This window comes from Lampris incognitus, chromosome 4 (assembly GCF_029633865.1).
Source record: "Lampris incognitus isolate fLamInc1 chromosome 4, fLamInc1.hap2, whole genome shotgun sequence".
NCBI classification, from domain to species: domain Eukaryota; kingdom Metazoa; phylum Chordata; class Actinopteri; order Lampriformes; family Lampridae; genus Lampris; species Lampris incognitus.
Window position 1 is genome coordinate 51,100,678 of NC_079214.1, and position 27,250 is coordinate 51,127,927.

A 27,250-nucleotide genomic window follows, 5' to 3' on the forward strand; every position below is an offset into this window, starting at 1 on the left:
GCATGTTCTCCTTGTGTCTGCATGGGTTTCCTCCGGGTGCTCTGGTTTCCTCTCACCATCAAAAAGACATGCATGTTAGGGTTAATACTCCTGTCTGTGTCCCTGACCAAGGCAATGGAAAGAAGAACCGGAGTTGGTCCCCGGGTGCTACAGCTGCCCACCGCTCCTATACAATAGGATGGGTTAAATGCAGAAGACAAATTCGTTGTAAGAATACAATGACAAATAAAGTGGCTTTCATTTCAAATGCCCCATGAAAGCAACATACTGAAATACACCATATGAAGAAACTACTGTAGTCGTGTCAGCTTTCCGTTAAGATCCCTCCAAACTAGCGCTGACTAGATCTTTAAAAACATTGCAATGGCCAAACTTGGGTCATAATCTGCTATAGACATTACAATGGAGTGGGTTGTCAGACACACCACAAACATATAATGTCACGTCACATCTCCACTCGGAGTGGCAGCTGCTGTAAGTCTCTCATCAAGCATTATCTCATCTCTATCGGCATCTCATATCTTATCTGTCCTGCATTAATAATGCGGCCTTTTTTCCCCCAAAGGTGACACAATGAAAACAAATAAGGTGAATAAGCAAGTAAAGACGTGACCCCGGGGAATTCCTTAAGTATCGGATAAACATTATTTAGATGTATGCACTTGTATTAAGTGCCAGCTGAATGCAGTGTGTGTGTTGCTTGCAGCTTTCGGGTGGCGTGTGTGGAGCAGACACAGACAGCTGTTGTCTCAGAGTCTTTCTTAGGACATGGTAGCCTTCAGGCAGTCATACACAAGAGAGGGAAAACATCTAAACTGAGGGATGGGATCAGATAACTTCCCCTTTATGTTTCTCTCATCTTCGTTTTCTCCCTTCCTGTATTTATCTGTCCTTCTGCTGCTGCGTTTCGCTTTCTTATAATCTTTCACTCTCTTGCCCCCTTCATCTTTTTCTTCCTCCACTGACTCTGTCTTGCCTCTGTCCGTCTGCCAGTGTCTCTCACCTTCAGTCTTGGTTTTGCAGTGCTTCTAACGCAGCACAATACATTGTTAGCATGAAATTGGAGATTAATCGAGATTAAGATCAATATTACCCGGTTTAAGCACCCTGTTTCTGTTTTTGTCCATCAGTGCGTGTCAGTGGATGCCAAGTGGAAGTTTTGTCACAATATACATACTCTCCTTGTACCTCTCCCCGTTGCTCCTTCATCTCGCTCCATCCTTATCTTGCTCTTGGTCAACTTTCCCTCACCCCTTTCTCTTTATCTCTCTCCACCTCTTTGTCCCTCTGTTGTACTCTCTTAGTCTCACACAGGAGTCTGTCGTCTAGCTGTACTGGAGGCACAGTATAGTATTAGTAATGGTCCTAAATGGTATTGGGTCACTCAAAACTGCAGCCTGGTGACAACTCAGACAGCCTGTGCATGAGATGTTCTCACAAAACCCCCGAGGCTGTATGTCGGTTGGTATAAGTCAAGTGGATTTCAAGCGTTGCATGAAAGGATTGGACTTATTAGACTTAGAAATGATGAGCCGATTTCTTCTCTAACCTTGAGACATAGTAGCATTGGGTCCCTCAACACTGTGCATCTTGGCGACTGGGAGCTGGCTCTTCATTCACAAGAATGTCTTTCATTCAACAACCATGCATTAAAATGAACACAGCCATAAAACGTCACAATGATACCAATTTCATAATGACAATATCCTCTGCCTTTTTTTTTCTTCTTTTTTTTTTTTTTCATGTTGACTAATTTTACACTTGGGAGTTGCCCCAAACAATCAGAACCTCTTACCTCTTCTGACCAACAAACTACTGGATCATTTCTGGAGATTGAGCACTCGCTCTGCTGTTTCAGCCAACTAGATATCCCCTATCAATTTAGGTTTACCTTCCTACTGCAACCTTTTTTATTATTTTTTATTTTGAGATACTTTATTGATCCCCATAGGGAAATTACGCTCTTTGTCCAGGGTGTCTCCCCGCCAGCCGCCCAATGACTGCTGGGATAGGCTCCAGCACCCCCGCGACCCTGAGAGCAGGATAAGCGGTTTGGATAATGGATGAATGGAATGGATGTAACCCATCCTAGCTGTGTAGCTAGGAGCAGTGGGCAGCTGCTGTGCAGCACCAAGGGACCAACTCCAGTTCATCTTGCCATGCCTCGGTCAAGGGCACAGACAGGAGTATTAACCCTAACATGCATGTCTTTTTGATGGTGGGGGAAACCGGAGCACCTGGAGAAAACCCACCGCAGACACAGGGAGAACATACAAACTCCACACAGAGGACTACCTGGGATGACCCCCAAGGTTGGACAACACCGGGGCTCGAACCTAGGACCTTCTTGCTATGAGGTGACAGCGCTAACCACGAGCCACCGTGCCGCCCGTACTGCCCTTCTCTACTCTCCACACTAGCACAAGCCCCATGCTGGTGTTTACATCACAGTGAGAATGAATACAGGGACGTGACAAGAGCAATGGCACACACACACACACACACACACACACACACACACACACACACACACATTGATAAACCATGATGAAGCAGCATTTCTGAGCCTAAGCCACCATGCTGGCTGGCTGGTTGTCAACCATAGCAGTGAGATATATAATCATGGTCTGCCAGTAGATCAACACTTTTTGTTGCCAAAACAAAAGTGTTTCACCAGAAAGCTTTGGAGCCAACTTATTATGAGTTATCACCAACACAGAAACACACATTCATATTTCAGAGAAGGCAGAGTGAAAAGAAGAAAGTAAAAGAGAAAGATAATAGAAAAATGAAACTGAGGATTAGAAGGCAGAAACAGTTGGTGTGCGTGTGTGTGTGTGTGCGTGTGTGTGTGTGTGTGTGTGTGTGTGTGTGTGTGTGTGTGTGTGTGTGTGTGTGTGTGTGTGTTTAAGAGAGACAGAAAGGGATTTGCAAGACAACACTATCTGCCTCATTCACACCAAGTCCAATTCCCTTTCCTGAAGGTCTGTGACCTTCTGGGGCAATTACTGGGATTAAATGCCTATAAACCCACCCACTCACTCACTCACTCACTAACACACACACACACACACACACACCTGTTTTTGGTTTCACTCTCACATGTGAGAAAGATAAAAAGTGTGTGTGTGTGTGGACGTGAGAGCGAAAAAGTGTGTCGCTCTCACATCCGCACACACACACACACTTTATCTTTCTCACACTGCCACCCAGCACATGCAAACACACAGCCGCTCTTTCTCTCCATGTCTCCGTCTCTCAACGGCACACACACTGTGGAAAAAGGCATGGGAAGTAAGGATGCTCGGCCCTGCGGACAGGAAGACACAGGGAGTGAGTTGGGGTTAAAGGTCACCGATTTACTTGTTGGCCAGCTAATTGGTTGAGAAAGAAAAACACAGATAAGACTGAGGGGCCATGGCTTTCATGTGAGCTCCCCAGTGGGCTGCAGAATCACATTGTCTGATTATTTAGACAGCATGTAACGATGATGGTCAGACCCTTATTTCGGGAACTGCGTTGTTCCCTCTGTTATAACAGTCAGTCTCCACCTGTGGTTCTGGACCACCCAGGGGGCCGTGAGACCAATAACTTTGGGGCAGCGAGATGATTTAAAGAATGTGAGAGTGATCCCAAATGCAAACGGCACCAAACGGAGACGATTTAGGCTAAACCAAGATGTTCACACCCACCACTCATGTTGTGTTCATGTGGTGTGTGTGTGTGTGTGTGCGTGTGCGTGTGCGTGTATGTGTGTGTGTTTGTCCACTGGCAAACAGTGCAGGACTAGCAGAAACTTCCCAATCAAAAGCAAAAGGATGCAGAAAGACCAGATCTTCTTGTTGCCTTGACTTGACATTTAGCATTCTCTCACTTCCTGTGGCAGCCTGGTACGCAGTATGTTATGGCTGTATGTGAGAGTGCATTAGTGCAGGGTGTCAACATATCATGTTAATTTGTGCCGGATCCGGCCAGCCGGCACCTCCTTTGTCACGATTAAAATCTGTAAATTAATTTTGTCTTTATGCATGCTCAGTAAGCCAGGTAAGGAAATCACAGAAAGTTGAATCAGTTCATCTGGACTCTGGACAACATAAACGCTGTGTCCAGATGAACTGATTCAACTTTCTGTAAATGAATTGTGTGTAATATTAATGCTATCTGTTTGGCCGTTCTTTTATTTCCCATGGAAGTTACTCGTAAATCACTTGTTTGCCTATTTTGGGTGCATTTTAAATCTGATTTAAAGGGGGGGGGGGGCGATCAGGTCACTCAGTGAGGCCTGAAGCATGTTAGTCGATAGACAGACAGACAGACAGACAGACAGACACAGACAGACAGGCAGACAAGACACTGACAGACAGATAGACAGAAGGACAGATAGGCAGACAGATAGACACTGACAGACAGGCAGATAGACAGACAGACACAGGACAGACAGACAGTTAGACTCAGACAGACAGACAGACAGACAGGCAGACAGGCAGGCAGATAGCCAGACAAACAGACAGACAGAGAGAGACAGATAGCCAGAAAGACAGACACTGACATATACTCACAGACAGACAAACAGCTAGACAGACAGAACACGTCCCCTCAGTTTGGTTTCTTAGCCTGCTTGCCTTTCATGGTTGTAAATAGAACTTTTGGCTCAAATTCTATTTTCCCCCATTATAGCAATCCACAGCCAGAAGGGAAATGACAGGGAAGTGAAGGGACAGTCAGCAAGAGAGACAGAGAGAGACAGAGAGAGAGCTACAAACCGTAAACAACTGTTTCTAAGCGTCCCCCTGAATGCTGAATGCTGCGATTAATTCTCGTAAATAAATAACCTTTTGTGGGGACAGTTTTGTTTAGTTTTAACAGCTAACACCTAGGCGTTGTCCAATGTGCTCCAGACACTGGATTTGTTCATGCGTTCCGTGACTTCTTCTCTCCCCCTGACCCGCTGCAGTAGCACCCTGTCTGTGTCCCAGCACCCCCTGATTTACAAACTAAGCCCCGCATGTGGCACTTTAGAGGGTTAAGCTTTGCTATACATCTGTGTTACGTGTGTTTTAAATCTGCTGCTGTCACGTAAAATGAGTCCTACTGCAGCTCTGCTCATCTCCTGGGGTTAAAACTCTGTGCGTGTGTGTATGTGTGTGTTTTGTTTGTGCATGTGTGCGTGTGTGTGTGTGTGTGTGCGTGCGCATGTATATGTGCATTAGCTACACTTTTCCTGGCAGGTTCATGGATTTGGGAGGCCGGCGTCTCCCAGAGTTATGATGCCAGCTCATGCCTGTCTGACATGGGTTGTATTTCTACCTCTGTTCCTTGTTTTTTATCTTTCCCCCCAACCACTACCACCCTCTCCTCCCCCATTCCTTCCCTACCCACACTGCTTTGCCTCGGGGTTTTTTTTCTCTTGCACATTTCTATGCCAGCAGGTCCTCATCACAATGCCTGGCAATGTTAATCTTTCCCACTGTCTCTCTGTCACACATACTCTATTTCCCTGCTCCTCTCTGGCGCTCTCTCTGTTTCTATTCGACTCTCATTCTCGTTTTACATCTCACTTTGCCAAAAGGGCTCAACCACAGTGACTGGAGATGCCTGTGTATCTCTTTCTTTCCCTCTCTCTCTCGCTCTCTCTCTCTCCACACACAGTCCCCCTTCCTCTCTCTCCATCTCCATCTGTTGCTGACGGGGGGGGGGGGGGGGCTTCAACATGATGTCTACCCACTTGGATTCAGAAAGTACTGCTAAAATGCCTTGATGGTACGCGATGGGGGGAGGAGAGGATTGGTGGGCTGACCTTGGGGCAGATATTTGGCTCAGGTTTTTTATTTTAATGCGCTTTCTGTTTGAAACGGGTTCCCGTACAAAAGGTGAAATACTGTAAGCAGTGTGTTTATACCTCGGCCTCTTTGCCTCTCCTTTCTCCACCCTTTCCTCTAACCCACTTTTTCCTTCTCTCCCGCTCTCCTGTTTCTCGTCTGTGTCTGCTCGCTCCCTCTCGCTTCACTCTTTCTCACAGCTTACACATCTTCATCCTCACCCTCTTTTTTCTCTTATGCTCTACCTCCCTTTTCTCCTTCACATTGCATGTCTCTCTCTCTCTCTCTCTCTCTCTCTCTCTCTCTCTCTGTGCCTCCCCTTCTCTCTGCCCTCCTTCTATCTCCTCGCGCCTTCCCCGTTCTTTCTCTCTCCGTCGCCCTCCATCTGTTCCCCCGTCTTTTCCCGTCCCCTTCATGCCACCTCTCAGAGGTGACAAGAGTGTAAATGTTGACCAAACATTTACGATGAAAGTCGTTCTGAAAGCTGAAATGCAACCGTGACCAATGCTGCAGGAATGTGGACGGCCCGTGCTTGGCTCATGATCCTATAAAAGTCAGCAGCTCTGATGTGGAACATGCAAAACGGCACTAAAACAGCAAAACAAACCTTTATGCCATCTTAACAAATGTAAGTTGGTAGTTAGGACAGTTACCAGTAATTTGGCCAACAGACAAATACCAAACTAAGTCCAGTATATTCCAGCAATCCTCTGTAAGGGTACATCCACACAGTTTATAAATGAACCCTACCACAGGATTAAATGCACAGTTTATAAGGGCTGTAAGCAACAGTCCAACACACACCTTCACGGGCTTCATAGCCCCATATTTCTGTGGCTATGTGCAATCGATGGGATTGTCGCCCCGCTACAACGACTACGGGATGACAATGCCATGGCACTAAATAGGGCCGAGGTTAATAATTGGTTGCCATGCAGCCAACGAGACCACGGCTGGCTCCCAACCACTGCTTTACCATCCTCAGCTGCAAGCCTACTGTAAGCTTACAAGATTAAGTTTGACACACTGTTTATGTGTAGAGGTTTTGTAGTGGGGTAATTGTTGTTTTACGATGGTATACAAGAGATTTTTTTTTTTGACCATGCAGCAATACACTAGGACGTCCACACAAACATATCACATTGAAGAACACACACACACACAGAGCGTCCGGTTGGTGTAGCGGTCTATTCCGTTGCATACCAACATGGGGATCGCCGGTTCGAATCCCCGTGTTACCAACGGCTTGGTCGTGCGTCTACAGACACAATTGGCTGTGTCTGCAGGTGGGAAGCCAGCTGTGCGTATGTGTCCTAGTCGGTGGTCGGTCGGGGCGCCTGTTCAGGTGGGAGAAGGAACTGGGGGGATAGTGTGATCCTCCCACGTGCTATGTCCCCCTGGCTAAACTCCTCACTGTCAGGTGAAAAGAAGCGGCTGGCGACTCCACGTGTGTCAGAGGAGACATGTGGTAGTCCGCAGCCCTCCCCACATCGGCAGAGGAGGTGGAGCAGCGACCGGGATGGCTCGGAAGAGTGAGGTAATTGGCTGGATACAATTGGGCAGAAAAAGACGGGGGAAAATTTTTTTTTTTTAAAAAGAACATATACACACTCATGCCCACCACACAAACGCACACACAGACACGCACATGTGCTTTAACACAAATACATGTAAATTAACTTAAACGTAGATGCAATCAGACATGTGTGGAGGTGTGTATGTGCAGGCCCAGAGCTAGACCCCATGACTTCATATTGAGGAGTTGTGTGTGTGACAGCGGCCCCTCTACAAAGTGTCTGACGTAAACCAGCAGAGACTGGGTGAGGTGATTGCACTGTTTTGAAGACTTCAGTATGTAGATGACCTAACCGGGGTGGAAACGACAGACACCCACAGAAATGTTGGAATGAATGTGACAACTGCGATACAGGCTGAATCACAATCATTTAAGTTCATGATGACAGTAAGTGCAAAAATGTGTCTTGGTAAGAATGGTGAGCAGCGAAATCCACAACGTAATGGGTTTTAACAATACTTTTCACATGTGTTACAGAGAAAGTGAGAACTCCCATACAGAGAAAAGAGATAGTACAAAAACAGACGGTAGACCTGCACATTACACCGTATTCAATACAAATATGTAGACAATACATATATTCCTCCGTGGAAGGGAGATGTTGGGAGATCTGGGCAAAACAATCAGAATGAGGATCAATACTAAGTAAAAGTGCAATTTATGAGGGGCGTAGTGTAGCAGTCTATTCTTATTCTGTTGCCTACCAACACAGCGATCGCCAGTTCGAATCCCCGTGTTACCTCCGGCTTGGTCGGGCGTTCCTACAGACACAATTGGCCGTGTCTGCGGGTGGGAAACCAATGTGGGTATGTGTCCTGGTCGCTGCACTAGCGCCTCCTCTGGTTGGTCAGGGCACCTGTTCAGGTGGGAGAAGGAACTGGGGGGAATACCGTGATCCTCCCACGCCTTACGCCCCCCTGGCGAAACTCCTCAGTCAGGTGAAAAGAAGCGGCTGGCAACTCCACATGTATCGGAGGAAGCATGTGGTAGTCTGCAGCCCTCCCCGGATTGGCAGAAGGGGTGGAGCAGCAACCAGGGCAGCTAAGAGTGGGGTAATTGGGCGGGTACAGTTAGGGAGAAAAAAGGGGGGACAATAAGAAAAAGTGCAATTTACCTGTCTGCAGGGCCACCTGTAAGGGGGGTAAAAGGGGAAAGCTTAATGGAGTCCACCCACTAGGGGGGCCCATGGAGGCCAGCATAATCTTGTTCATCCTAAATATAAGCAATGATAACGGCAGTACTTGCCAAGTGTGAACTGGCTAAACAGATGGACTTGAAAGACATATAAAGGACTTTGAAAGAAAGACAAGGAGGGTGGCTGTGTAAGAGGCAAAGGTGAAGCCTTAAGGTAAGAAATTGCATTTCCGACTAAGAAATGTGTGGTGTAAGTGTAGCAGATCTTTGTTGACTTTGATGTGTGTGTGTGTGTGTGTGTGTGTGTGTGTGTGTGTGTGTGTGTGTGTGTGTGTGTGTGTGTGTGTGTGTGTGTGTGTGTGTGTGTCTATGCCTATGTAGCCTGTTACTAAGACTCTCGGTTTACACGTACAGTGCATCCGGAAAGTATTCACACACCTTCACTTTCCCCACATTTTTGTTATGTTACAGCCTTATTCCAAAATGGATTAAATTCCTTTTTTTCTCATCAATCTACACACAGTACCCCATAATGACAAAGTGAAAAGGTTTTGTAGAAATTTTCGCAAATTTATTAAAAATAAAAAACTGAAGTATTGAATGTACATAAGTATTCACACCCTTTACTATGACACTCAAAATTGAGCTCAGGTTCATCCTGTTTCCACTGATCATCCTTGAGATGTTTCTACATCTTGATTGGAGTCCACCCGTAGTACATTCAATTGATCGGACATGATTTGGAAAGGCACACACCTGTCTATATAAGGTCCCACTGTTGACAGTGCATGTCAAAGCAGAAACCAAGCCATGAAGTAAAAGGAATTGTCTGTGGACCTCCGAGACAGGATTGTATCGAGGCACAGATCTGGGGAAGGGTACAAAAACATTTCTACAGCTTTGAAGGTCCTGAAGAGCACAGCAGTCTCCATCATTCGTAAATGGAAGAGGTTTGGACCCACCAGGACTCTTCCTAGAGCTGGCCACCCAGCCAAACTGAGCAATCGAGGGAGAAGGGCCTTGGTCAGGGAGGTGACCAAGAACCCGATGGTCACTCTGACAGAGCTCCAGCGTTCCTCTGTGGAGATGGGAGAACCTTCCAGAAGGACAACCATCTCTGCAGCACTCCACCAATCAGGCCTTTATGGTAGTGTGGCCAGACGGAAGCCTCTGCTCAGTAAAAGGCACATGACAGCCCACTTGGAGTTTGCCAGAAAGCACCTAAAAGACTCTCAGACCATGAGAAACAAGATCGTCTGGTCTGATGAAACCAAGATTGAACTCTTTGGCCTGAATGCCAAACGTCACGTCTGGAGGAAACCAGGCACCTCTCATCACCTTGCTAATACCATCCCTACAGTGAAGCATGGTGGTGGCAGCATCATGCTGTGGGGATGTTTTTCAGTGGCAGGAACTGGGAGACTAGTCAGGATGGAGGGAAAGATAAATGGAGCAAAGTACAGAGAGATCCTTGATGAAAACCTGCTCCAGAGCGCTCAGGACCTCAGACTGGGGCGAAGGTTTACCTTTCAACATGACAACAACCCTAAGCACACAGCCAAGACAACGGAGTGGCTTCGGGACAAGTCTGTGAATGTCCTTGAGTGGCCCAGCCCGAGCCCAGACTTGAACCCCATTGAACATCTCTGGAAAGACCTGAAAATAGCTGTGCAGTGACGCTCCCCATCTAACCTTACAGAGCTCGAGAGGATCTGCAGAGAAGAATGGGAGAAATACCCCAAATATAGTAGGTGTGCCAAGCTTGTAGCTTCATACCCAAGAAGACTTGAGGCTGTAATCGCTGCCAAGGGTGCCTCAACCAAGTACTGAGTAACGGGTGTGAATACTTATGTACATGCAATATTTCAGTTTTTTATTTTTAATAAATTTGCAAACATTTCTACAAAACCTTTTTCGCTTTGTCATTATGGGGTATTGTGTGTAGATTGATGAGGAAAAAAAGGAATTTAATCCATTTTGGAATAAGGCTGTCACATAACCAAATGTGGGGAAAGTGAAGGGGTGTGAATACTTTCTGGATGCACTGTATGTGTTTAGTAGAAGAGAGAGAGCATGCACATGCATTGATATGAGTAAAGCAGATTTGGGTGGGGGGGGGCATTCAGTGGATCTTTTCGGGGGCCCAGCCATGTCTGGGTGTGGGCCTGCCTGTTTGATGAACAGACACATTCACTGACCAAGTTTCACACAGATACTATGTGGCGCAAGAACAAGAGAACCACACAAACAGTGCACAGGAACAGTGCAACACGCGATAAGATGGCAGACGATATAAGACATCTCTTTTTTAAATCAAAGGAAAGTCTGTCTAAGGTCTTTCTCTTTTTAAGGAACCCTTTGCTTCTCATGTTTTCTTTTCATGTTCTCATGTATACCACAGATTTCTGCTGTTACCTAACTGTGCAGCTTCGCCGGATCAGCTCAGTGTTAGGGAGGTGGCTTGATTAAAGACACTGTCATGTAGCTGTGGTAAAAGGAGAGTGTTCCTCATGTGCCCCCTCCTTTTTTTCCCCCTCCCAAAATGTACCCAGCCAATTACCCACTCTTCCAAGCCGTCCTGGTCGCTGCTCCACCCCCTCTGCCGATCCGGGGAGGGCTGCAGACTACCACATGCCTCCTCCGATACGTGTGGAGTCACCAGCCGCTTCTTTTCACCTGACAGTGAGGAGTTTCGCCAGGGGGACATAGCACGTGGGAGGATCACGCTATTCCCCCAGTTCCCCCTTCCCCGAACAGGGGCCCCAACTGACCAGAGGAGGCGCTAGTTCAGCGACTAGGACACACACCTACATCCGGCTTCCCACCTGCAGACAGTTGTGTCTGTAGGGACGCTCGACAAAGCCGGAGGTAACCCGGGGATTCAAACCGCCGATCCTCGTGTTGGTAGGCAACGGAATAAACCGCTATGCTACCCGGACGCCCCCAACATACCCTCTTCCAGTTGGTCTTGGACAGCCCCTCCTCCAAATACCCAATCTTCTAATCTCCATGATACCGTTTCCCCTATGACCACTACCACCATCAACACACACCACCCATCACACACATACACACCATCCGCATAAATGCGCACACACACACACACACACAAGATGCATAACTTCTATAACCATTCATATAAAAGTCTGTTTAGTATTAAGACAACCTAACTACTCAGCACATTGTAGCACTGACCTCTTTCTCAAAATATAGTGCCCCATCATTCTTCTCGCCACCCGACCAGTGAGAAAAGAACACCCCCCCCCCGCCCCCCAGGGATGTTGCTGTTGTAATTTAGCAAGCACGCACGCAAAAAGTGGAAATTCGACCACGACTACATCTACAGTGCTTGTACAAACCTCATTCCCAGAATCTGTGGTGCAGCGTCAGGCAGCCTCCTCCGCCGAATTCCACGGTAATTGGCGGAGCAGTCCTCTTCTCCACTCTGCACAGTCGAAGGTTTTTGAACTAAATCCTTGTAATGAGAAAAATCCCAAATTCCTGGGAATGGGGGGGATGGATTGGGAAGGGGTCTGGGGATTGGCCAGAAAGAGGCAGAGGCAGTAAATAAACATGTCCTTTACGGCTTCGTCAATAATCGGAAACATCCTCCATGATAATTGGTCTCCCCTCGGGACCCATCCGTTTGCTGGTAATGTGTGTGTTTTACTGCATGTGTGTGCGAGTGTGTGTTTGTATTTAGGAGCATGTGCATATATACGTACATGTGTGTGGTATATGGCCAGCAAGAGAGAGCATGTGAGAATGTGCGGGTCATATTTATGGTTTTGGCTGGATTTCCGCGGATTGTCAGACATAAAATGTATGCATGATATCATTCATGTCGTTATATATCAAGGGTGTTTTTGTGTGTGTGTGTGTCTGTGTGTGTCTGTGTGTGTGTGTGTGTGTGACCATGAGACCTCTAGCACCGATTTGCCAGGTGTACTCTGCTGCAGCTGCAATGATGCGATGACCCAGTAAGGGTTAAAGGTCCTTTTTTTTTTTTTATTCCGAGCCACAACCTCCAAACCCCGGGCTGCTTGGTGAGGTCACGGACGGTCGCCCTTCCCTGATGGAAGTGTTTCCTCGTCAGCCAGCCATGAAAACATGAGGATTTGAGACAGGCCCTACACAGCATGGCTGGAGACCCTTAGCTGGGGACCACACACGAACCGAAATGACCTTCACTCCTTGGCTTTAAAGCGAGCACGTCTGAGGCAAAATAAGAAGTGATATGTTTATGGAAGAAGAGGTTGTAAGGCCAGTGGAAAGCGAGATTAGACTCGGGTCATGCGTCGGTAATCACAGCAGCTCTACCTCCTCTCCATGGTGTTTATAAGGCAGGCCTTTGCGATTAATCCAGGGGGTACTGTTTCACCAACGGGAATCTTTCCTAATGGGTAGAACCAGAATCTGTTTTATTTGCCAAGTAAGTGTTCACATGCTGATAGTTTGACTTGGTGATTTGCCGCAAATCCCTTATAGAAACTGCTGCAAGACTCGTGCTTTGTGACTCATTGTTGTTCCGCAGTGGTGTTGTGTTTGAGGCTAATTCATTTGGGGTGAGACATCTATGCAGAAACGGACTCATAATCCATCGGCTGTTTTTCACGTCATTGTGTTTGTGTTGTTTTGGTTGTGGTTGGAGCCACGATGGCAGACAGCAGCGGGGCATTCGGGGAATTATATTGACAATGGTCATCCTGAGTAAGCTCTCCTTGACACAATGACTGCTCTCATTCTGAAGATTTTAAACCTGTGGAGAACTTAAGAGGGGTAGCATGGGAGCATGTGCAAACACACACACACACACGCATGCATGCACACACACACACACACACAATGAGATGACATTTTGGTTTTTAGATTGTGAGTATGCATATGATCTTTTATTTATTTATTTTGGATTTTCTTTCTCCCCTCTTTCTTCCCAAATGTACTTGGCCAATTACCCTATTTCTCAAGCCGCCCCGGTCGCTGCTCCACCCACTCTGCTGATCCGGGGGGAGGGGCTGCAGACTACCACATGTCTCCTCCGATACACGTGGAGTCGCCAGCTGCTTCTTTTCACCTGACAGTGAGGAGTTTCACCAGGGAGAAGTAGCGTGTGGGAGGATCATACTATTCCCCCCCAGTTCCCCCTCCCCCCCAAACCGACCGACCCACCGACCAGAGGAGGTGCTAGTGCAGCGACCAGGACACATACCCACATCCAGCTTCCCACCCACAGACACGGCCAATTGTGTCTGTAGGGATGCCCAACCAAGCTGGCGGTAACACAGGGATTCGAACCAGCGATCCTTGTGTTGGTAGGCAATGGAATAGACCGCCATGCCTCATTATTTTGTCAGATATTTCGTTACATTTAGAGAGCTCCTTTGATTTACTACCTACGCTCATGGTTATCAGTACATTTCAAGAGTGTGTTGAGCAACAGGTTAGCGGCTGGGACGAGGGACCGGGTAAAAGCCTCATCCTTTTATCATAGGCATGCAAACATACGGTACACTTGTACACCCAAACAGACATCGACACACTCATATGAGTGTGCATGCATGTGTGTGACTGTGTTGCTTTATGTGCATGGTTGTGTGGATGTGGGGGGGAGAAGTGTGTCAGAGACCACAGGAGCGTGCATTCAAGTGTAGATAGAGGGTGTAAAATTGTCCATTTCTGATTAGTGTGGTTGTTGAGTGGGAGCACAAATCCTTGCGTGTCAAGTGTTCTGTGTGAGTTTGTGTGTCACCATGCGTGTGTGTATTCAGCTGGAGAGAGACGGAGGACCTCAAGTTCACAGCCTTATCAAGCACCCATCACGATTAAGTTGTTTGAATCAGCATTCTTACCAGTTGTGTGTTGGACACGCAAACAAAGGATCGTATTGTGTCGTGGTAACTGTGTGACAAATCTCAGGAAATGATAAACCCATGGCAGTGACGTCACCGTTCCTTTTCTTCTGTGTCTCCCTTGTCTCTGTCTTTCTCGTTTTCTCACAAAAGGACACATGCACACGCGCACAGACACACGGTCACATGCACACAGATAAGCAGACACACACACACACACACACACACACACACACACACACACACACACACACACACACACACACACACACACACACACACACACACGTGCAGGCCTACAAAATTCATCACAGTGAAATGCAACCAGAGGACATTTGAAAACATATAAAGTGGTGTTTTGGCTACAACGCGTAACTTTCCACATTAAAAAACAGTTAAACGTCAGTGTAACAGCATTGGATATGGCAGTTGCACAGATGGTCACACGGGCACACGTACAGTATATACTTTATGGACACATGGATGAAAATACACTGAAAAATACACACAGACACACACACATGAGACGCCACGTGTGACACACACATAGTATGTTTAATCAAACACAGAACTTGGACTCAGTAGGAAGTGAAACCTCCATAGATGTGAACTGGGGTGGGGGTGATGAACTGGCTCAGTGAAATTGCACCTATTGGCTTCCTTGACCTGATGCTCACGCCAGGCCTGAGAAAACACTCCTATTAGTTTAAGTCTTTTCTGCTGTAGCTTGAGGCAAGTCTGTAGCACAGATGTGCGAGAGAGAGAGAGAGAAAAATGCTGAAAGACTGATGGATGCATATACACACACTCATATGCATACAGACACATTGAAACACAGGGATATATATGTATATGTGAGCACTCAAATCTCATGTGTTTGTGCGGGCACACACACACACACTCGCACACACACAGACACACAGACACACACAAAGTGATAGACAGTTGTAAAGAACCCCTCTTGGTCAACAGGATTCATTTTGGATTTGACGGATTCCAAAGAGGATGCAGGGGGCATCCCGTTACCCCAGTCAACTATGACGTATACCGTCCAACTGCACTATCCTGGCTTCGATGCAGCCTTGGTACTTTATCTCATGTCATCTTCACCCGACCTCCCACTCCATGCTTCTCGCCCATATTTCTTCTCCCTGCCAACAGGCAAATGTCCAAATTAATAAAGGCAAACAAAAAATACTAAAGCGAGTGAATCTAAAAAATATTATGGATAACCAACCATCCATTATCCAAGCTGCTTATCCCAATTGGAGTCACAGGGATGCTGGAACCTATACCAGCAGTCATTGGGTGGCAGGTGGGGAGACACTCTGGAAAGGCCACCAGTCCATCACAGGGCACACACACACACACACACACACACACACACACACACACACACACACACACACACACACACACACACACACACACACACACACACACACACACACACACACACACACACACACACACATTCACACCGAGGGACAGTTTAGTGCAGCCCATTCACCTGACCTACATGTCTTTGGACTGTGGGAGGAAACCAGAGCACCTGGAGGAAACCCATGCAGACACGGGGAGAACATGCAAACTCCACACAGAGGATGACCCGGGATGACCCCCAAGGTTGGATAACCCCGGGGTTCGAACCCAGGACCTTCTTGCTGTGCTAACCACTGCGCCCCCATGGATAACCACACAAAATTCAGTTTAAACAGTGACTTTTGGTGTAGCATAGTTGCTGTGTCTGGAAGATAAGACATGCCTTTATTACATATCCATCCATCCATCTATCCATCCATTATCTGAACCGCTTATCCTGCTCTCAGGGTTGCGGGGATGCTGGATCCTATTCTAGCAGTCATTGGGCGGCAGGCGGGGAGACACTCTGTACAGGCCGCCAGGCCATCACAGGCTAGGTATTTGTTTGTTAAGAAATATTGGTGAGTTTTTGTGCAGAGAGTCAGGACCCAAGCTGTTTCAGTGACCATGATGTGGGGCATTTAGGAACTCATGATTAAAGTACAATGGACACAAGAGCTTCAGTTTTCACTAAAACCCATGGCAGGTCCATGGTAAGTCCTCTTTTATATACTGACAAATGATGGGGACATTAATAGACATGCTTTTACTTCAGACTGATCGATAAGACAACACATTATTATGGATCCACATTATTACATTGACTTTTCAATTATAATAGTGAAACACAATACATTCCTGCACATTGCTTTTCCATAATGATGTGCAATTAAAAACAAATGCATTGTATTTCAATGCAAAGGGAGATGAAACACCGAAATATGTTAAATTTTACAGTGTCGCCAAAGGAATTGTATTTAATTAAGTCAAAAATTTCCACAGCTGTAGTACCTTTACCATTAGGAGACACATTCATGAATATTATGATTGAGATACTTCAATCATCCCCACAGTACTTGTGTACTATCAAACCTTTCTGAATACAGCTACTGAGACAATTATTTGCTAATGTGTCTACAAATCAGGACAGTTGTTGTTGAGCTGTATCAGAATACTACAGGAAGTAAAACGCTAACACTGTGAGGATTTGAACTGGACTCGAAAGTTGCGCACATAAATTAAATAACTAAAACTCCCACAGTCCTCATGCCATGAATGTCCGAGTAAATGAACCATGCTTGTTTGCCATTGTGTTTCTTGTCACACGACTCCATCCGTACAACATGAACTGGAAGTAGAGCCCAGCTGTCCGACTGAGATCTTTTCTAGTCTGAGATGAATGACATGCAGTGCTCCATGTGTCTTCCATCAGGCCTTTTGAACAGCAATGTCATGATGACTCCATGGTTAAAACCTCAGTGGCGGACCGCAGGCCAGAGCCTGTGTGGCACCATCTGAGAACAGAGACAGGAAAATATGTTGCTCCTGTCAAAATGCTGCAACTTCAGCAAGATTTTCCTCAAGTGAGGTTACATGAGGAAATCCAAAGTACTGATATCCAAAAGAAGTTCTGTTATTGTCAAAATGAATACAAGCTAAGGTCGTAACATAGGTTGACTAGTCGGTCCTCGACAGATTAAGCAAAACATGCCATGGGACAAAAAAACCATGGTGTAGGTGTCCGGGTAGTGTGGCAGTCTATTCCGTTGCCCACCAACACGAGGATCGGCGGTTCGAATCCTGTTACCTGGGGCATGGTTGGGCGTCCCTACAGACACAATTGGCCGTGTCTGTGGGTGGGAAGCCGGATGTGTGTATGTGTCCTGGTCGCTGCACTAGCGCCTCTTCTGGTTGCTCGGGGCGCCTGTTTGGGGGGAGGGGGAACCAGGGGAATAGTGTGATCCTCCCATGCATAAAACTCCTCACTGTCAGGTGGAAAGAAGCGGCTGGCAACTCCACATGTGCCGGAGGAGACATGTGGTAGTCTGCAGCCCTCCCCGGATTGGCAGAGGGGGTGGAGCAGCGACCGGGACAGCTTGGAAGAGTGGGGTAGTTGGCCAAATACAATTGGGGGGAAAAAGGGGGCAAAAATAAAAAATAAAAAAAACATGGCGTAATCACATCAGTATTGGCGAGAGTCAAATGCAGGGTAATGCTGCTGATGCTGTAAATCTGCTAATCCCAGCGTGCCATCAACCTGAATGTGCCAAAAGCCTCAATTGTAGCCTGCAGGACCCAAAGAGCCGTTCACTAAAAACAACTCAAGTTCCCTGGGAAGAGTTTGGAGCTAAATTTCTACTCATTTCACATGTCCTTGGCAAATTACACAGTGGTGGGATATATATATATCAGCCCATAGTTTGTACCTTTTAAACTCTTCTCAATGGAGTCGTGGTATCGGCTAATAGAGGTTGTGCCCAGAATGCACAATTGACTGTAACCAAGAGACGCCATTGTACTCACCGCTCCAATACCTAGCATTTTTTTCTGAAATAGTCAGAAATGCTTTGAAAATAGAAGTTGGAGTAGGATGAGTTAGGATGCCCAGTAAACCCCGATGCTGCGAGGCAACAGAGGACTGGAGGGAATGAGCAAAGATATTGGAATCAGGCCTGTACTACTCGTCGTATGGACCAAGTTAAAGTTTGTGTGATGTCAGTAAAGCAGGCTGCAATCCATTATATGGAGACAGATGCATTTAGTTTATGGAGCGGTCCAACTTCCGTGGTATGACTCATTTGTCACATGGTTACAGTTAAAATCAATAGACTTTAGCTTAACTTCCAGTTATCTATGACTACTTTGAGACTAGTTTAATGAAATCGTTCTCTTTTAGCAAGATTGTGCCGCATACTCGGAATTTAATAGATTTCTATCTTGGGTTTGGTTTTTGTTTTGTTTTTTGTCAGCCAGTGAGTAGCTTCAACAGAGCAAGGTTCCCCATCTTGGTCAAGAACACCTTCTCTAAGCATTATCTGCATGCCAGATCTGACTTTGGTAAACACACACACGCACATGCACACGCACACGCACACACACCCTCGGGCCATCCCAGGATGGCCGTGAGCCTGCCTGTAGTACCTTTAGTACATTGGTGTCTCTGATGGGCTTCCTTTTTGTTCTGCTGTCTGGTTGTTGAACTTGTTTACAGGTTGAAACCGAACAGGGTTAGGAGCATATAACATTATAAAATATATATATAATTAGTTTCTTTTGGGGTGGTACAGTGGCGCAGTGGTTAGCGTGATCGCCTCACAGCAAGAAAGTTCTGGGTTCGAACCCTGGTGTTGTCCAACCTTGAGGGTTGTCCTGGGTTGTCCTGGGTTGTCCTCTGTGCTGGGTTTGCATGTTCTCCCTGTGTCTGTGGGTTTCCTCCAGGTGCTCTGGTTACCTCCCACAGTCCAAAGACATGTAGGTCAGATGAATCGGCCGCACTAAATTGTCCCTAGGTATGAATGTGTGCGTGTGTCGGCCCTGTGAGGGACTGGCGGCCTGTCTCCCCGCCTGCTGTGCAATGACTGCTGGGATAGGCTCCAGCATCCCACAGCCCGAATTCGGATAAGAGGCTTGGATAATGGATGGATGGAAGTTTCCTTTGTCCACTCAGTCCTGTTCTCAGGGATTTGTCTATGTAGGTTACATCCTTTGTAAAGAAGAATAATCGTTTTCTAATGATGAAGCTTGTATGATTATTGGCTGTAGATTTAAGAAGAATCCCCTGTGAACTCATACTTTCGAATGCACTATAGCTTGCATGGTAGATTTGGTAGATTCAAGACTAATTCTTGCAGATACCTGTGTCAAAATGTGAAATACTTCAGGGCTGGAGTAGTGTGTCAAAATCTGTATTGTACTAATTATGTTTGTCGTTGGTAGATGGTTCAATTACCTTTTTTTTTTATTATTTGTACCCAGGAAACCAACAAATCAAAATGAATTCTGGTGTCACAAAAAATGTAGGTCAGTTTGGATAACTTTTTTTTTTATAAAGGTGGCAAAATGTAATTGCACATATGTGGATGTGGTGCAGACGTGTGCTAGTCCCGCTGCTGCTGTTTTCTACGCAGGATTATTGCTGCACAATGAAAATTCAATAATCTGTGACCCTCACTGTTTTATGAAGCCCACAGGTCATCACACCTCCTCTTCACAGGTTCTCAGAATGGGTCGACACGTGTTGCCAAGCCTTCTGCTTTGTTTTGCATGCACAAGTTAGACACGGGACATTCAGGAGCTGCCTGTACAGTACCACACTTCCACCGCTGTCTCCCGAATAGCAACCCAGATTTTCCCAGACAGCCAAAGGATTTAAAATGGCAGACCTTCAGTTACAAATACACTTCTCAAACCTCCAGGTCACTGAGTTAAACAAGAGAAAGAAGGAAATAAACCGCAATGTAGGGCTCCTTGAGGGGCACCCTCGACGCTGTGTGTCATTCTCTTCCCTGATGTCCTCGACGTCTGCTTTTTCTTTACAGGATTAAATAATTGCTTAAAAATAGCTGCAAAAGGTGTAGCTCGGCAGTATCTTAATTGAAAAGAAGCTGTCAAACAAGATATTTCCGTGTTGTAGGAACGAGTTGTTGTGTAATTGGTGGGGTTGAGAGTTGACCCATGCACTATTTTGCACTACGGGGCTCATGGAGAATGTTATGGAGGTGATCTGTAACACTGGAAAAGCCAAGAACCTAGTAAAATTCTCCAATTGCAATGTTATCATCCCACTACAGCTTTTATTTTAATCGCTGCTCCTTTCAGTGTCTGTGTTTTTAGAAGACTGAAGAAACACTTAGGAAATAGAGAAATGTGGCCAAACAATATCTTTGACGCAAACCAATAGGTGACAATAGGCGTCGGACCCAAATATGAATATTTCTCCCTTTTGGGCATCCAGGTAGCATAGCGGTCTATTCCGTTGCCTACCATCATGGGGATCGCTAGTTCGAATCCCCGTGTTACCTCCGGCTTGGTCGGGCGTCCCTACAGACACAATTGGCCGTGTCTGCAGGTGGGAAGCCGGATGTGGGTATATGTCCTGGTCGCTGCACTAGTGCCTCCTCTGGTCGGTCGGGGCACCTGTTCAGGGGGAGGGGGATACCGGGGGGAATAGCGTGATCCTCCCTGGTGAAACTCCTCACTGTCAGGTGAAAAGAAGCAGTTGGCTGCTCCACATGTATCGGAGGAAGCATGTGGCAGTCTGCAGCCCTCCCCGCATCGGCAGAGGGGATGGAGCAGTGACCGCGACAGCTCAGAGGAGTGGGGTAATCGGCCAAGTACCACTGGGAGAAAAAAAAAAGGGGGGGATCCAAAAAAAACCCAAAGATCTTGTTGTCTGCATTGTTCTTTTGAAAAAGTGAGCATTGCGACACTTCAGAAGATTTACACACTTTTCGACACACACCCTTAGAACGATGCTTGTGGTATGTTTGTATTGCAGAATGGAGGGGGACAACATGCAGCCCACATTATTCTGTCGTGGCAGCGGGGTGGATTTTATTAAAACATGTGGAACGGGAATAAGACGAGAGTTAAGACGATACACGTGTGAAAACAAATCCCAAACATTCCACGCAGGATTTAGTAGAATGGGCTCATTATAATTGGATTTTTTTTTTTGCATTTGTTAAATCTAAATTAACCTAATTATTGCCTTTATGTGTAATGCCCTCTTTTACACGCTCAGTTTACATAAACAAGAAGGTAATGTATGATTTAGCAGGCTGCTGTGTGTTTAGATCCAGGATGAAAGGCCTAATCTTCTGGGAACTCTCTGTGGTTTTCATGGTGTCAGCCCGAAGGCTTCCTGAAGTGTATTTGGAGATTTATTTATTTATTTATTTATTTATTTATTTATTACTGTGGTCCCCAGCAAGTGTGAAACTAACTATTATATTGCACCCATAATAACGAGAAAGCTGAATATTGCTACATTTATGCTCTGGACTAGACTAGCTAGCACTTAACTTGTGTTGCTCAAGGACACATGGGCGTGAGACGTTTGGATAAGAGAGAACCTTACCATTCAATTTCCATGTCCTTAAACATGTCTCCCTCTATCTCACCCCCCCTCCCCCGTCCTATCAGGAACTGGTGTGCATACGTGGTGACCAAGACAGTGAGCTGTATGGTGGAGGATGGAGTGGAGACCTACGTAAAGCCAGATTACCACCCCTGTGCCTGGGGTAACCCACAATGTTCCCGTGTTGTAGCGTGAGTACAGTACATACTGATACTGCAGTGCACACACACACACACACACACACACACACACACACACACACACACACACACACACACACACACACACACACCGACTGGTAAGGTGAGCTAGGTAATGACAGGGTTTCCTCAATCCAAGCCCTGGAGTGGACCCAAAAAGCCTGTATGAAATGCTAGCACTTGTCTTTTTCCATGCACATAACCCATTTATTTCTCTCTATCACTCTTTTTTATCAGTCCTTCTCCCATCTGCTCTTTTTCCCTTTCTCACAATCTTGATGAACGGAGCAGAGAGCCAACTGTGCGGACACCATTTCAGAAATGTGACCCCTTCTTTCTCTCTCCTCTTTACCTGCCCCACCTTTCTTTCCCTTTACCTTGCTTTCTCCTCTTCTCAGTTTACATCTGCACAACTTTTCCTTCTTTCCCTTCTCTTTCTTCCCTTCTTTTCCTTCACATTCGCCTCTATTGATTTTCGTCTTAACCTTTACTTCATTTCCCCCTCTCTGTCCTCTATCCTCTTCTCCTTGTCTCCCTCTCTTCTATTTTCCTTCCTTTCCCCCTCCCCTCCCCTCCCCTCCCCTCTCCCCTCTCCTCTCCTCTCCTCTCCTCTCCTCTCCTCTCCTCTCCTCTCCTCTCCTCTCCTCTCCATTCCTTCCCGCTTGTATTCCACACTTTTCTGTTTTTTTTCCCCCCTTTTTTGTATCCAGTCCTCTCCAAGAGCGGAGAGGCAGACGTAGAAGAAAGCCTGCAGAAATGTAAGCCATATTCCTGGGAAACCTGCAGCCTTCTCTGTAGTGCAAGACGCTCTCCAAGAACATTTTGCTAAAGAATATATTTTGCTTCGGTCTCCACCGTGTGTGAGTTGTTACTCCGTGCTTTTCCTTACCGACTCTATTTTCCTAATCCTTTCAAAGTGGATAATTTTAGCTCTTTCCCAGAAAGGACTACAGGACGCTTTACATGAAAGCCAAGATAATACACATTAAAGGGCTTCAATTGTGAAATAAAACATAATTGATTCAGGTAAGCTGAAGCCACATTTGGGCCCAAATATCAGTCACATCCCCTTGGCTCTGAGATCTGCTCTTCATTGAATAATAGTTTCCCAACTTTACTCTGCCTTGTAATTACATCCTCCTCCGTACCTCCTGCAGAGAGCTCATGGGATCCAACGTAGCCTAGTCTTTCATTTTTTTCCTTGTAAAATTGCACAGTTAAACCGGCATTAAAAGTCCAATGAAGAAAGTTTGACATGCCTGCACATCTCTTTGCTGTGTGTTTCCCCCGCTGGCCGGGAAGCGAGTTCAGCTGATTGTCCCTTTGAAAGAGGGAGGTGTTAGACGCAGCAGGCCACACTGCAGAGGTAGCTGGGAGTTATGCTTTATAGTGAGGCGTGTTGAATCCCACCCACAAGCCCTTTCCCTGCTGCTCTGGCCATCTCACAGCTGGTCTGCAGATGCCGGGCTTTATGGAGATTGGGGTTTGGGCCGTGCTGCTCATGCATACAGTATTGGAGGAACTAAAACAATATGAGTGCATGTTCACGCACACTGAACAGAGAACATCTGTTGTTGTCTTGGATTTTTTTTTCCTTTTCCCAGGTGGCATTTTAAACTTAATGCAGAGACTGAATAAACTAAAATAATATACAGCTTCTCTTTATGCATATAGTGTGTGTGGTAAGTATGGGATGGCAGTACACATACACAAGACAGACACAGGAAACAGCAGATAGGATGAGTTCAACCGTCAGCACCGGAGATGAGATTTGTGCATAGGTGTCTTTGTGCATGTATTTTTGTGTAAACATGTATCTCTTCCTTTCACTTTGTTTGAATATCTGACATGCCCCTTAAGCATTAATCATTATGACGACTGCTGCAAGTGCATGACTGAAACACCCAATACGTTTACCTCACTCGGGCATTAAAGGATTTCGCTGAGGATGCAATTATAGAGCTGAACGTGGTCAAAATGACCATTAGAAAAAACCTCAAATATCTAAACCCGCAGACAATATTCTTTTTATATTTGCAGAACCAGAAGTGCTGAAATCTACCCCAAACCAGCACAAGAAAACATTAAGCGTTTTTGTTTTTGTTTTTTTAAGTGGGTTTGTAGCCCATTTGATAACTGAAGTTCAGCTCTGATCCCCTGTTCAAATAATGGTGTTCTGGGTTTGTTACATAGTGATTCATTAGACACTCGGACCTTCTTCACTTTAAAAGTTACTGTCTGAAGTTTTTGTGCAAAGACTGACAACATGTGGTAGTAAAAATGTTTTCATAGAAAGTTGAAGCTGTAAAAAGTTTCTCTATGGGGAATCCGGGTAGTGTAGTGGTCTATTCCATTGCCTACCAACACAGGGATCGCCAGTTGGAATCCTCGTGTTACCTCCGGCTTGGTCGAGCATCCCCACAGACACAATTGGCCGTGTCTGCGGGTGGGAAGCCGGATGTGGGTATGTGTCCTGGTCGCTGCACTAGCACCCCCTCTGGTCGGTCGGGGCGCCTGTTCAGGGGGGAGGGACTGGGGGGAATAGCGTGATCCTCCCACGCGGTACGTCCCCCTGGAGAAACTCCTCACTGTCAGGTGAAAAGAAGCGGCTGGCGACTCCACATGTATCGGAGGAGGCATGTGGTAGTCTGCAGCCCTCCCTGGATGAGCAAAAGAGAATTGGCCAAGTAGAATTGGAGAGGAAAAAGGTGGGGAAACCCGAAAGGAAAAAAAAGTTTCTCTACAATTGAATTCTGTGATCACTGATTTCACTGATGGTGACTGCTGACCGCAAATCTTCATCTGTCCGTGTAGCTTTCCAGCCTCACAGATTCACGCAGTCTGTTGCTGCAGTGATCTATTAGGGTGTACTTGAGTCTGCAGGTTGCATCACATGTTTAGAAGAGACAACTGGGCAAGTCACACTTGCCTGGCGTAGCCGTCATACTGACTGTGCCTTGGGCTTTCCTCACAAAGAATGAAACAGTGAACCAGCTGTTCACATGAGTTTTCAATAGGAAGAGGGAAGATGACAAATTAACTACAAACATATTGCAGTTTTGGATTCTTTGAATGCCAATGGCTACAGCTGCTTCACCACCTTGTAGTGGAAACTTTGTTTCTGTAGTTCTGTGTTCAGAGACCAACACAAAAACCTCAAACATGAATGTTAAACTTAATTTTACAGAAAATACTCATTACTATGCCTTTATAGCCTACAATTACTTCATTTGGAGTCAGAAAAAAATAAACAACCGCTGTATAAACACAGAAGCGTCCATACCACCGTCCTTTGATGTGGCATTGCACTCTGTGTAATGTCATATCAAAGTGGCATCATAATAGCCCTGTGTGATGCTTTTTTTTATATATTATATTACATTATATCAAGACAGATGTGAATACCTACATTTGAAACTCTGGGAGATATTATATATCTTAGAGATCCCTTTAAGGTTTCAAAATGATCATTAAGTAAAGCTGTATGTCTTTCCAAATCACGATGAGAATAGGCATTTTTACACACACACACACAAACACACACACACACACACACACCAAAAAATAAAAATTTCTTCAGAAACACGGACTATTTTATTGTGAAATTGCATGCACCCATGAAGGTGAGGGTCTTTTGTTTGTTTTTTCTCTCAAATGATGAATAATTTCATTTTAGAGGAAAAAACTTCCAGAGATGATGCTCAAGTTATTTGTAATTAACCAATTTCTTTGACTGAATGATGTAAGTGAACAGTTGCTTTGCCTATTAACTGACTGATTCAGCTGATTTATTATTCATTTGATGCTTCTTTCCAGCTACCGTACATACATGAGGCCCAGGTACAAAGTGGCCTACAAAATGGTGACAGAGATGGAGTGGAAGTGTTGCCATGGATACAGTGGAGATGACTGCAGTGACGGTCCAGTCGGTGGCGGTGGGACCCAGATTTCTACTGCCAGGCCTCGACCTCGGCCGGGACAGGGTAGCACAGGGCATGGACATGGAGTGGGAGACAGTGGTGGGTAGACTGACTCTTTGCCTTTGAATATTTTTTTGCTCACTATAACTATACAATGCATTTCTATAGTCATCCCTGGTGTCCAACAGCCACCTGTTCCTTAGTAGGCATTCCATGTATTTATGGCAGCTTATGATTTAAAGGGGCTTTGTGCCAGCTTTAACTGAGGTCTGACTTCTATCATTTGTGACTATATCAAATCAAATCAAAATAGACAAAACAAGTGAATTCAAATATAAATGTAGATACACAGTATACTTGCTGACATCTGGAGCACAAAAAAACAAAATCAAGAATGAGCCCAAAAGCCTTTTAGGGCAAGGTATCAAGCATTAACAAAAACGTTCAGCTCTGCTTTCGAATGTAGGAATCTCAATCACTAGCACTCAACAACCTCTACTGATAATTTCTAGTCATATTATGCTTCAGATAAGCCTTAATATTGCACAAAAATCCAAAGTTAGACCTCATTAAAGGCCTTGGAAATATTGCTGATGTTCTGCAGAATTATTTAGCCTTGGTCTGTGTGCATTAACAGGGCGTGGGGACAATGAGAAGATGAGACAGCTGGAGGACAAGATCCAGAGCCTGACCAAAGACCTCCATGACCTACAGTCCACCCTGAGGAACATGAACGAGCGCTTCCAAGAGGAGATGAAAAGACCGGGCTTCGGCGGTGCTGGTGGAAAGAATCCTGCTGACGCGGCCCAGCCAGAGATTAAGGAGACAATCCACAGTATTCAGACCAAGCTGGACCAGCTTGACAACCGTACCCAGGTGACAGTGGTGGAAAATGCAACTCACTGTGTGATATTTATGTCTACCTTAATGGTTGGAGAAGTGTGCTTACTAATCAGAATCTTTGGAGTGCATTGTAAAAATGGTAGGAAAGTAGATAAGTAAGGCTCTTCGGACCCCAAGCACCTACCCTTCGGGTGCTCTCAGGCAAATCATTTAACTTTCAATTACTCTGGTGGGGTAGCTCGGTGATCATTAGTATGGGACTGGCTGTTCCCATGTGATACTGCCTTAATGTGACTGATGAATGCATGTTAAGCAAGACACATAAAGATAAAATGTAATCTAGTGTTGTTCCAGAGATTTCTACAGACAAGATAACATATGTAGTTGTTCACAAATTATTACTGTATGAGTTTAGATAGCTCCAAACCAGTCCAGAGCACCCACTCACTCATATGCTTACTGGCCAGG

At 45.8% G+C, this 27,250-nt stretch overlaps 1 protein-coding gene across 1 annotated transcript in view; it reads left to right on the forward strand.

The window, feature by feature from the left end:
• The window catches only part of LOC130111627 (EMILIN-1-A-like), a 68,420-nt gene that overhangs the window by 29,558 nt on the left and 11,612 nt on the right, over positions 1 to 27,250 (forward strand). The window contains exons 2-4 of the mRNA XM_056278869.1: positions 21,885 to 22,010; positions 25,836 to 26,038; positions 26,577 to 26,815. Coding sequence (XP_056134844.1) covers positions 21,885 to 22,010; positions 25,836 to 26,038; positions 26,577 to 26,815 — 568 coding nt within the window. The remainder of the gene's footprint in view (positions 1 to 21,884; positions 22,011 to 25,835; positions 26,039 to 26,576; positions 26,816 to 27,250) is intronic.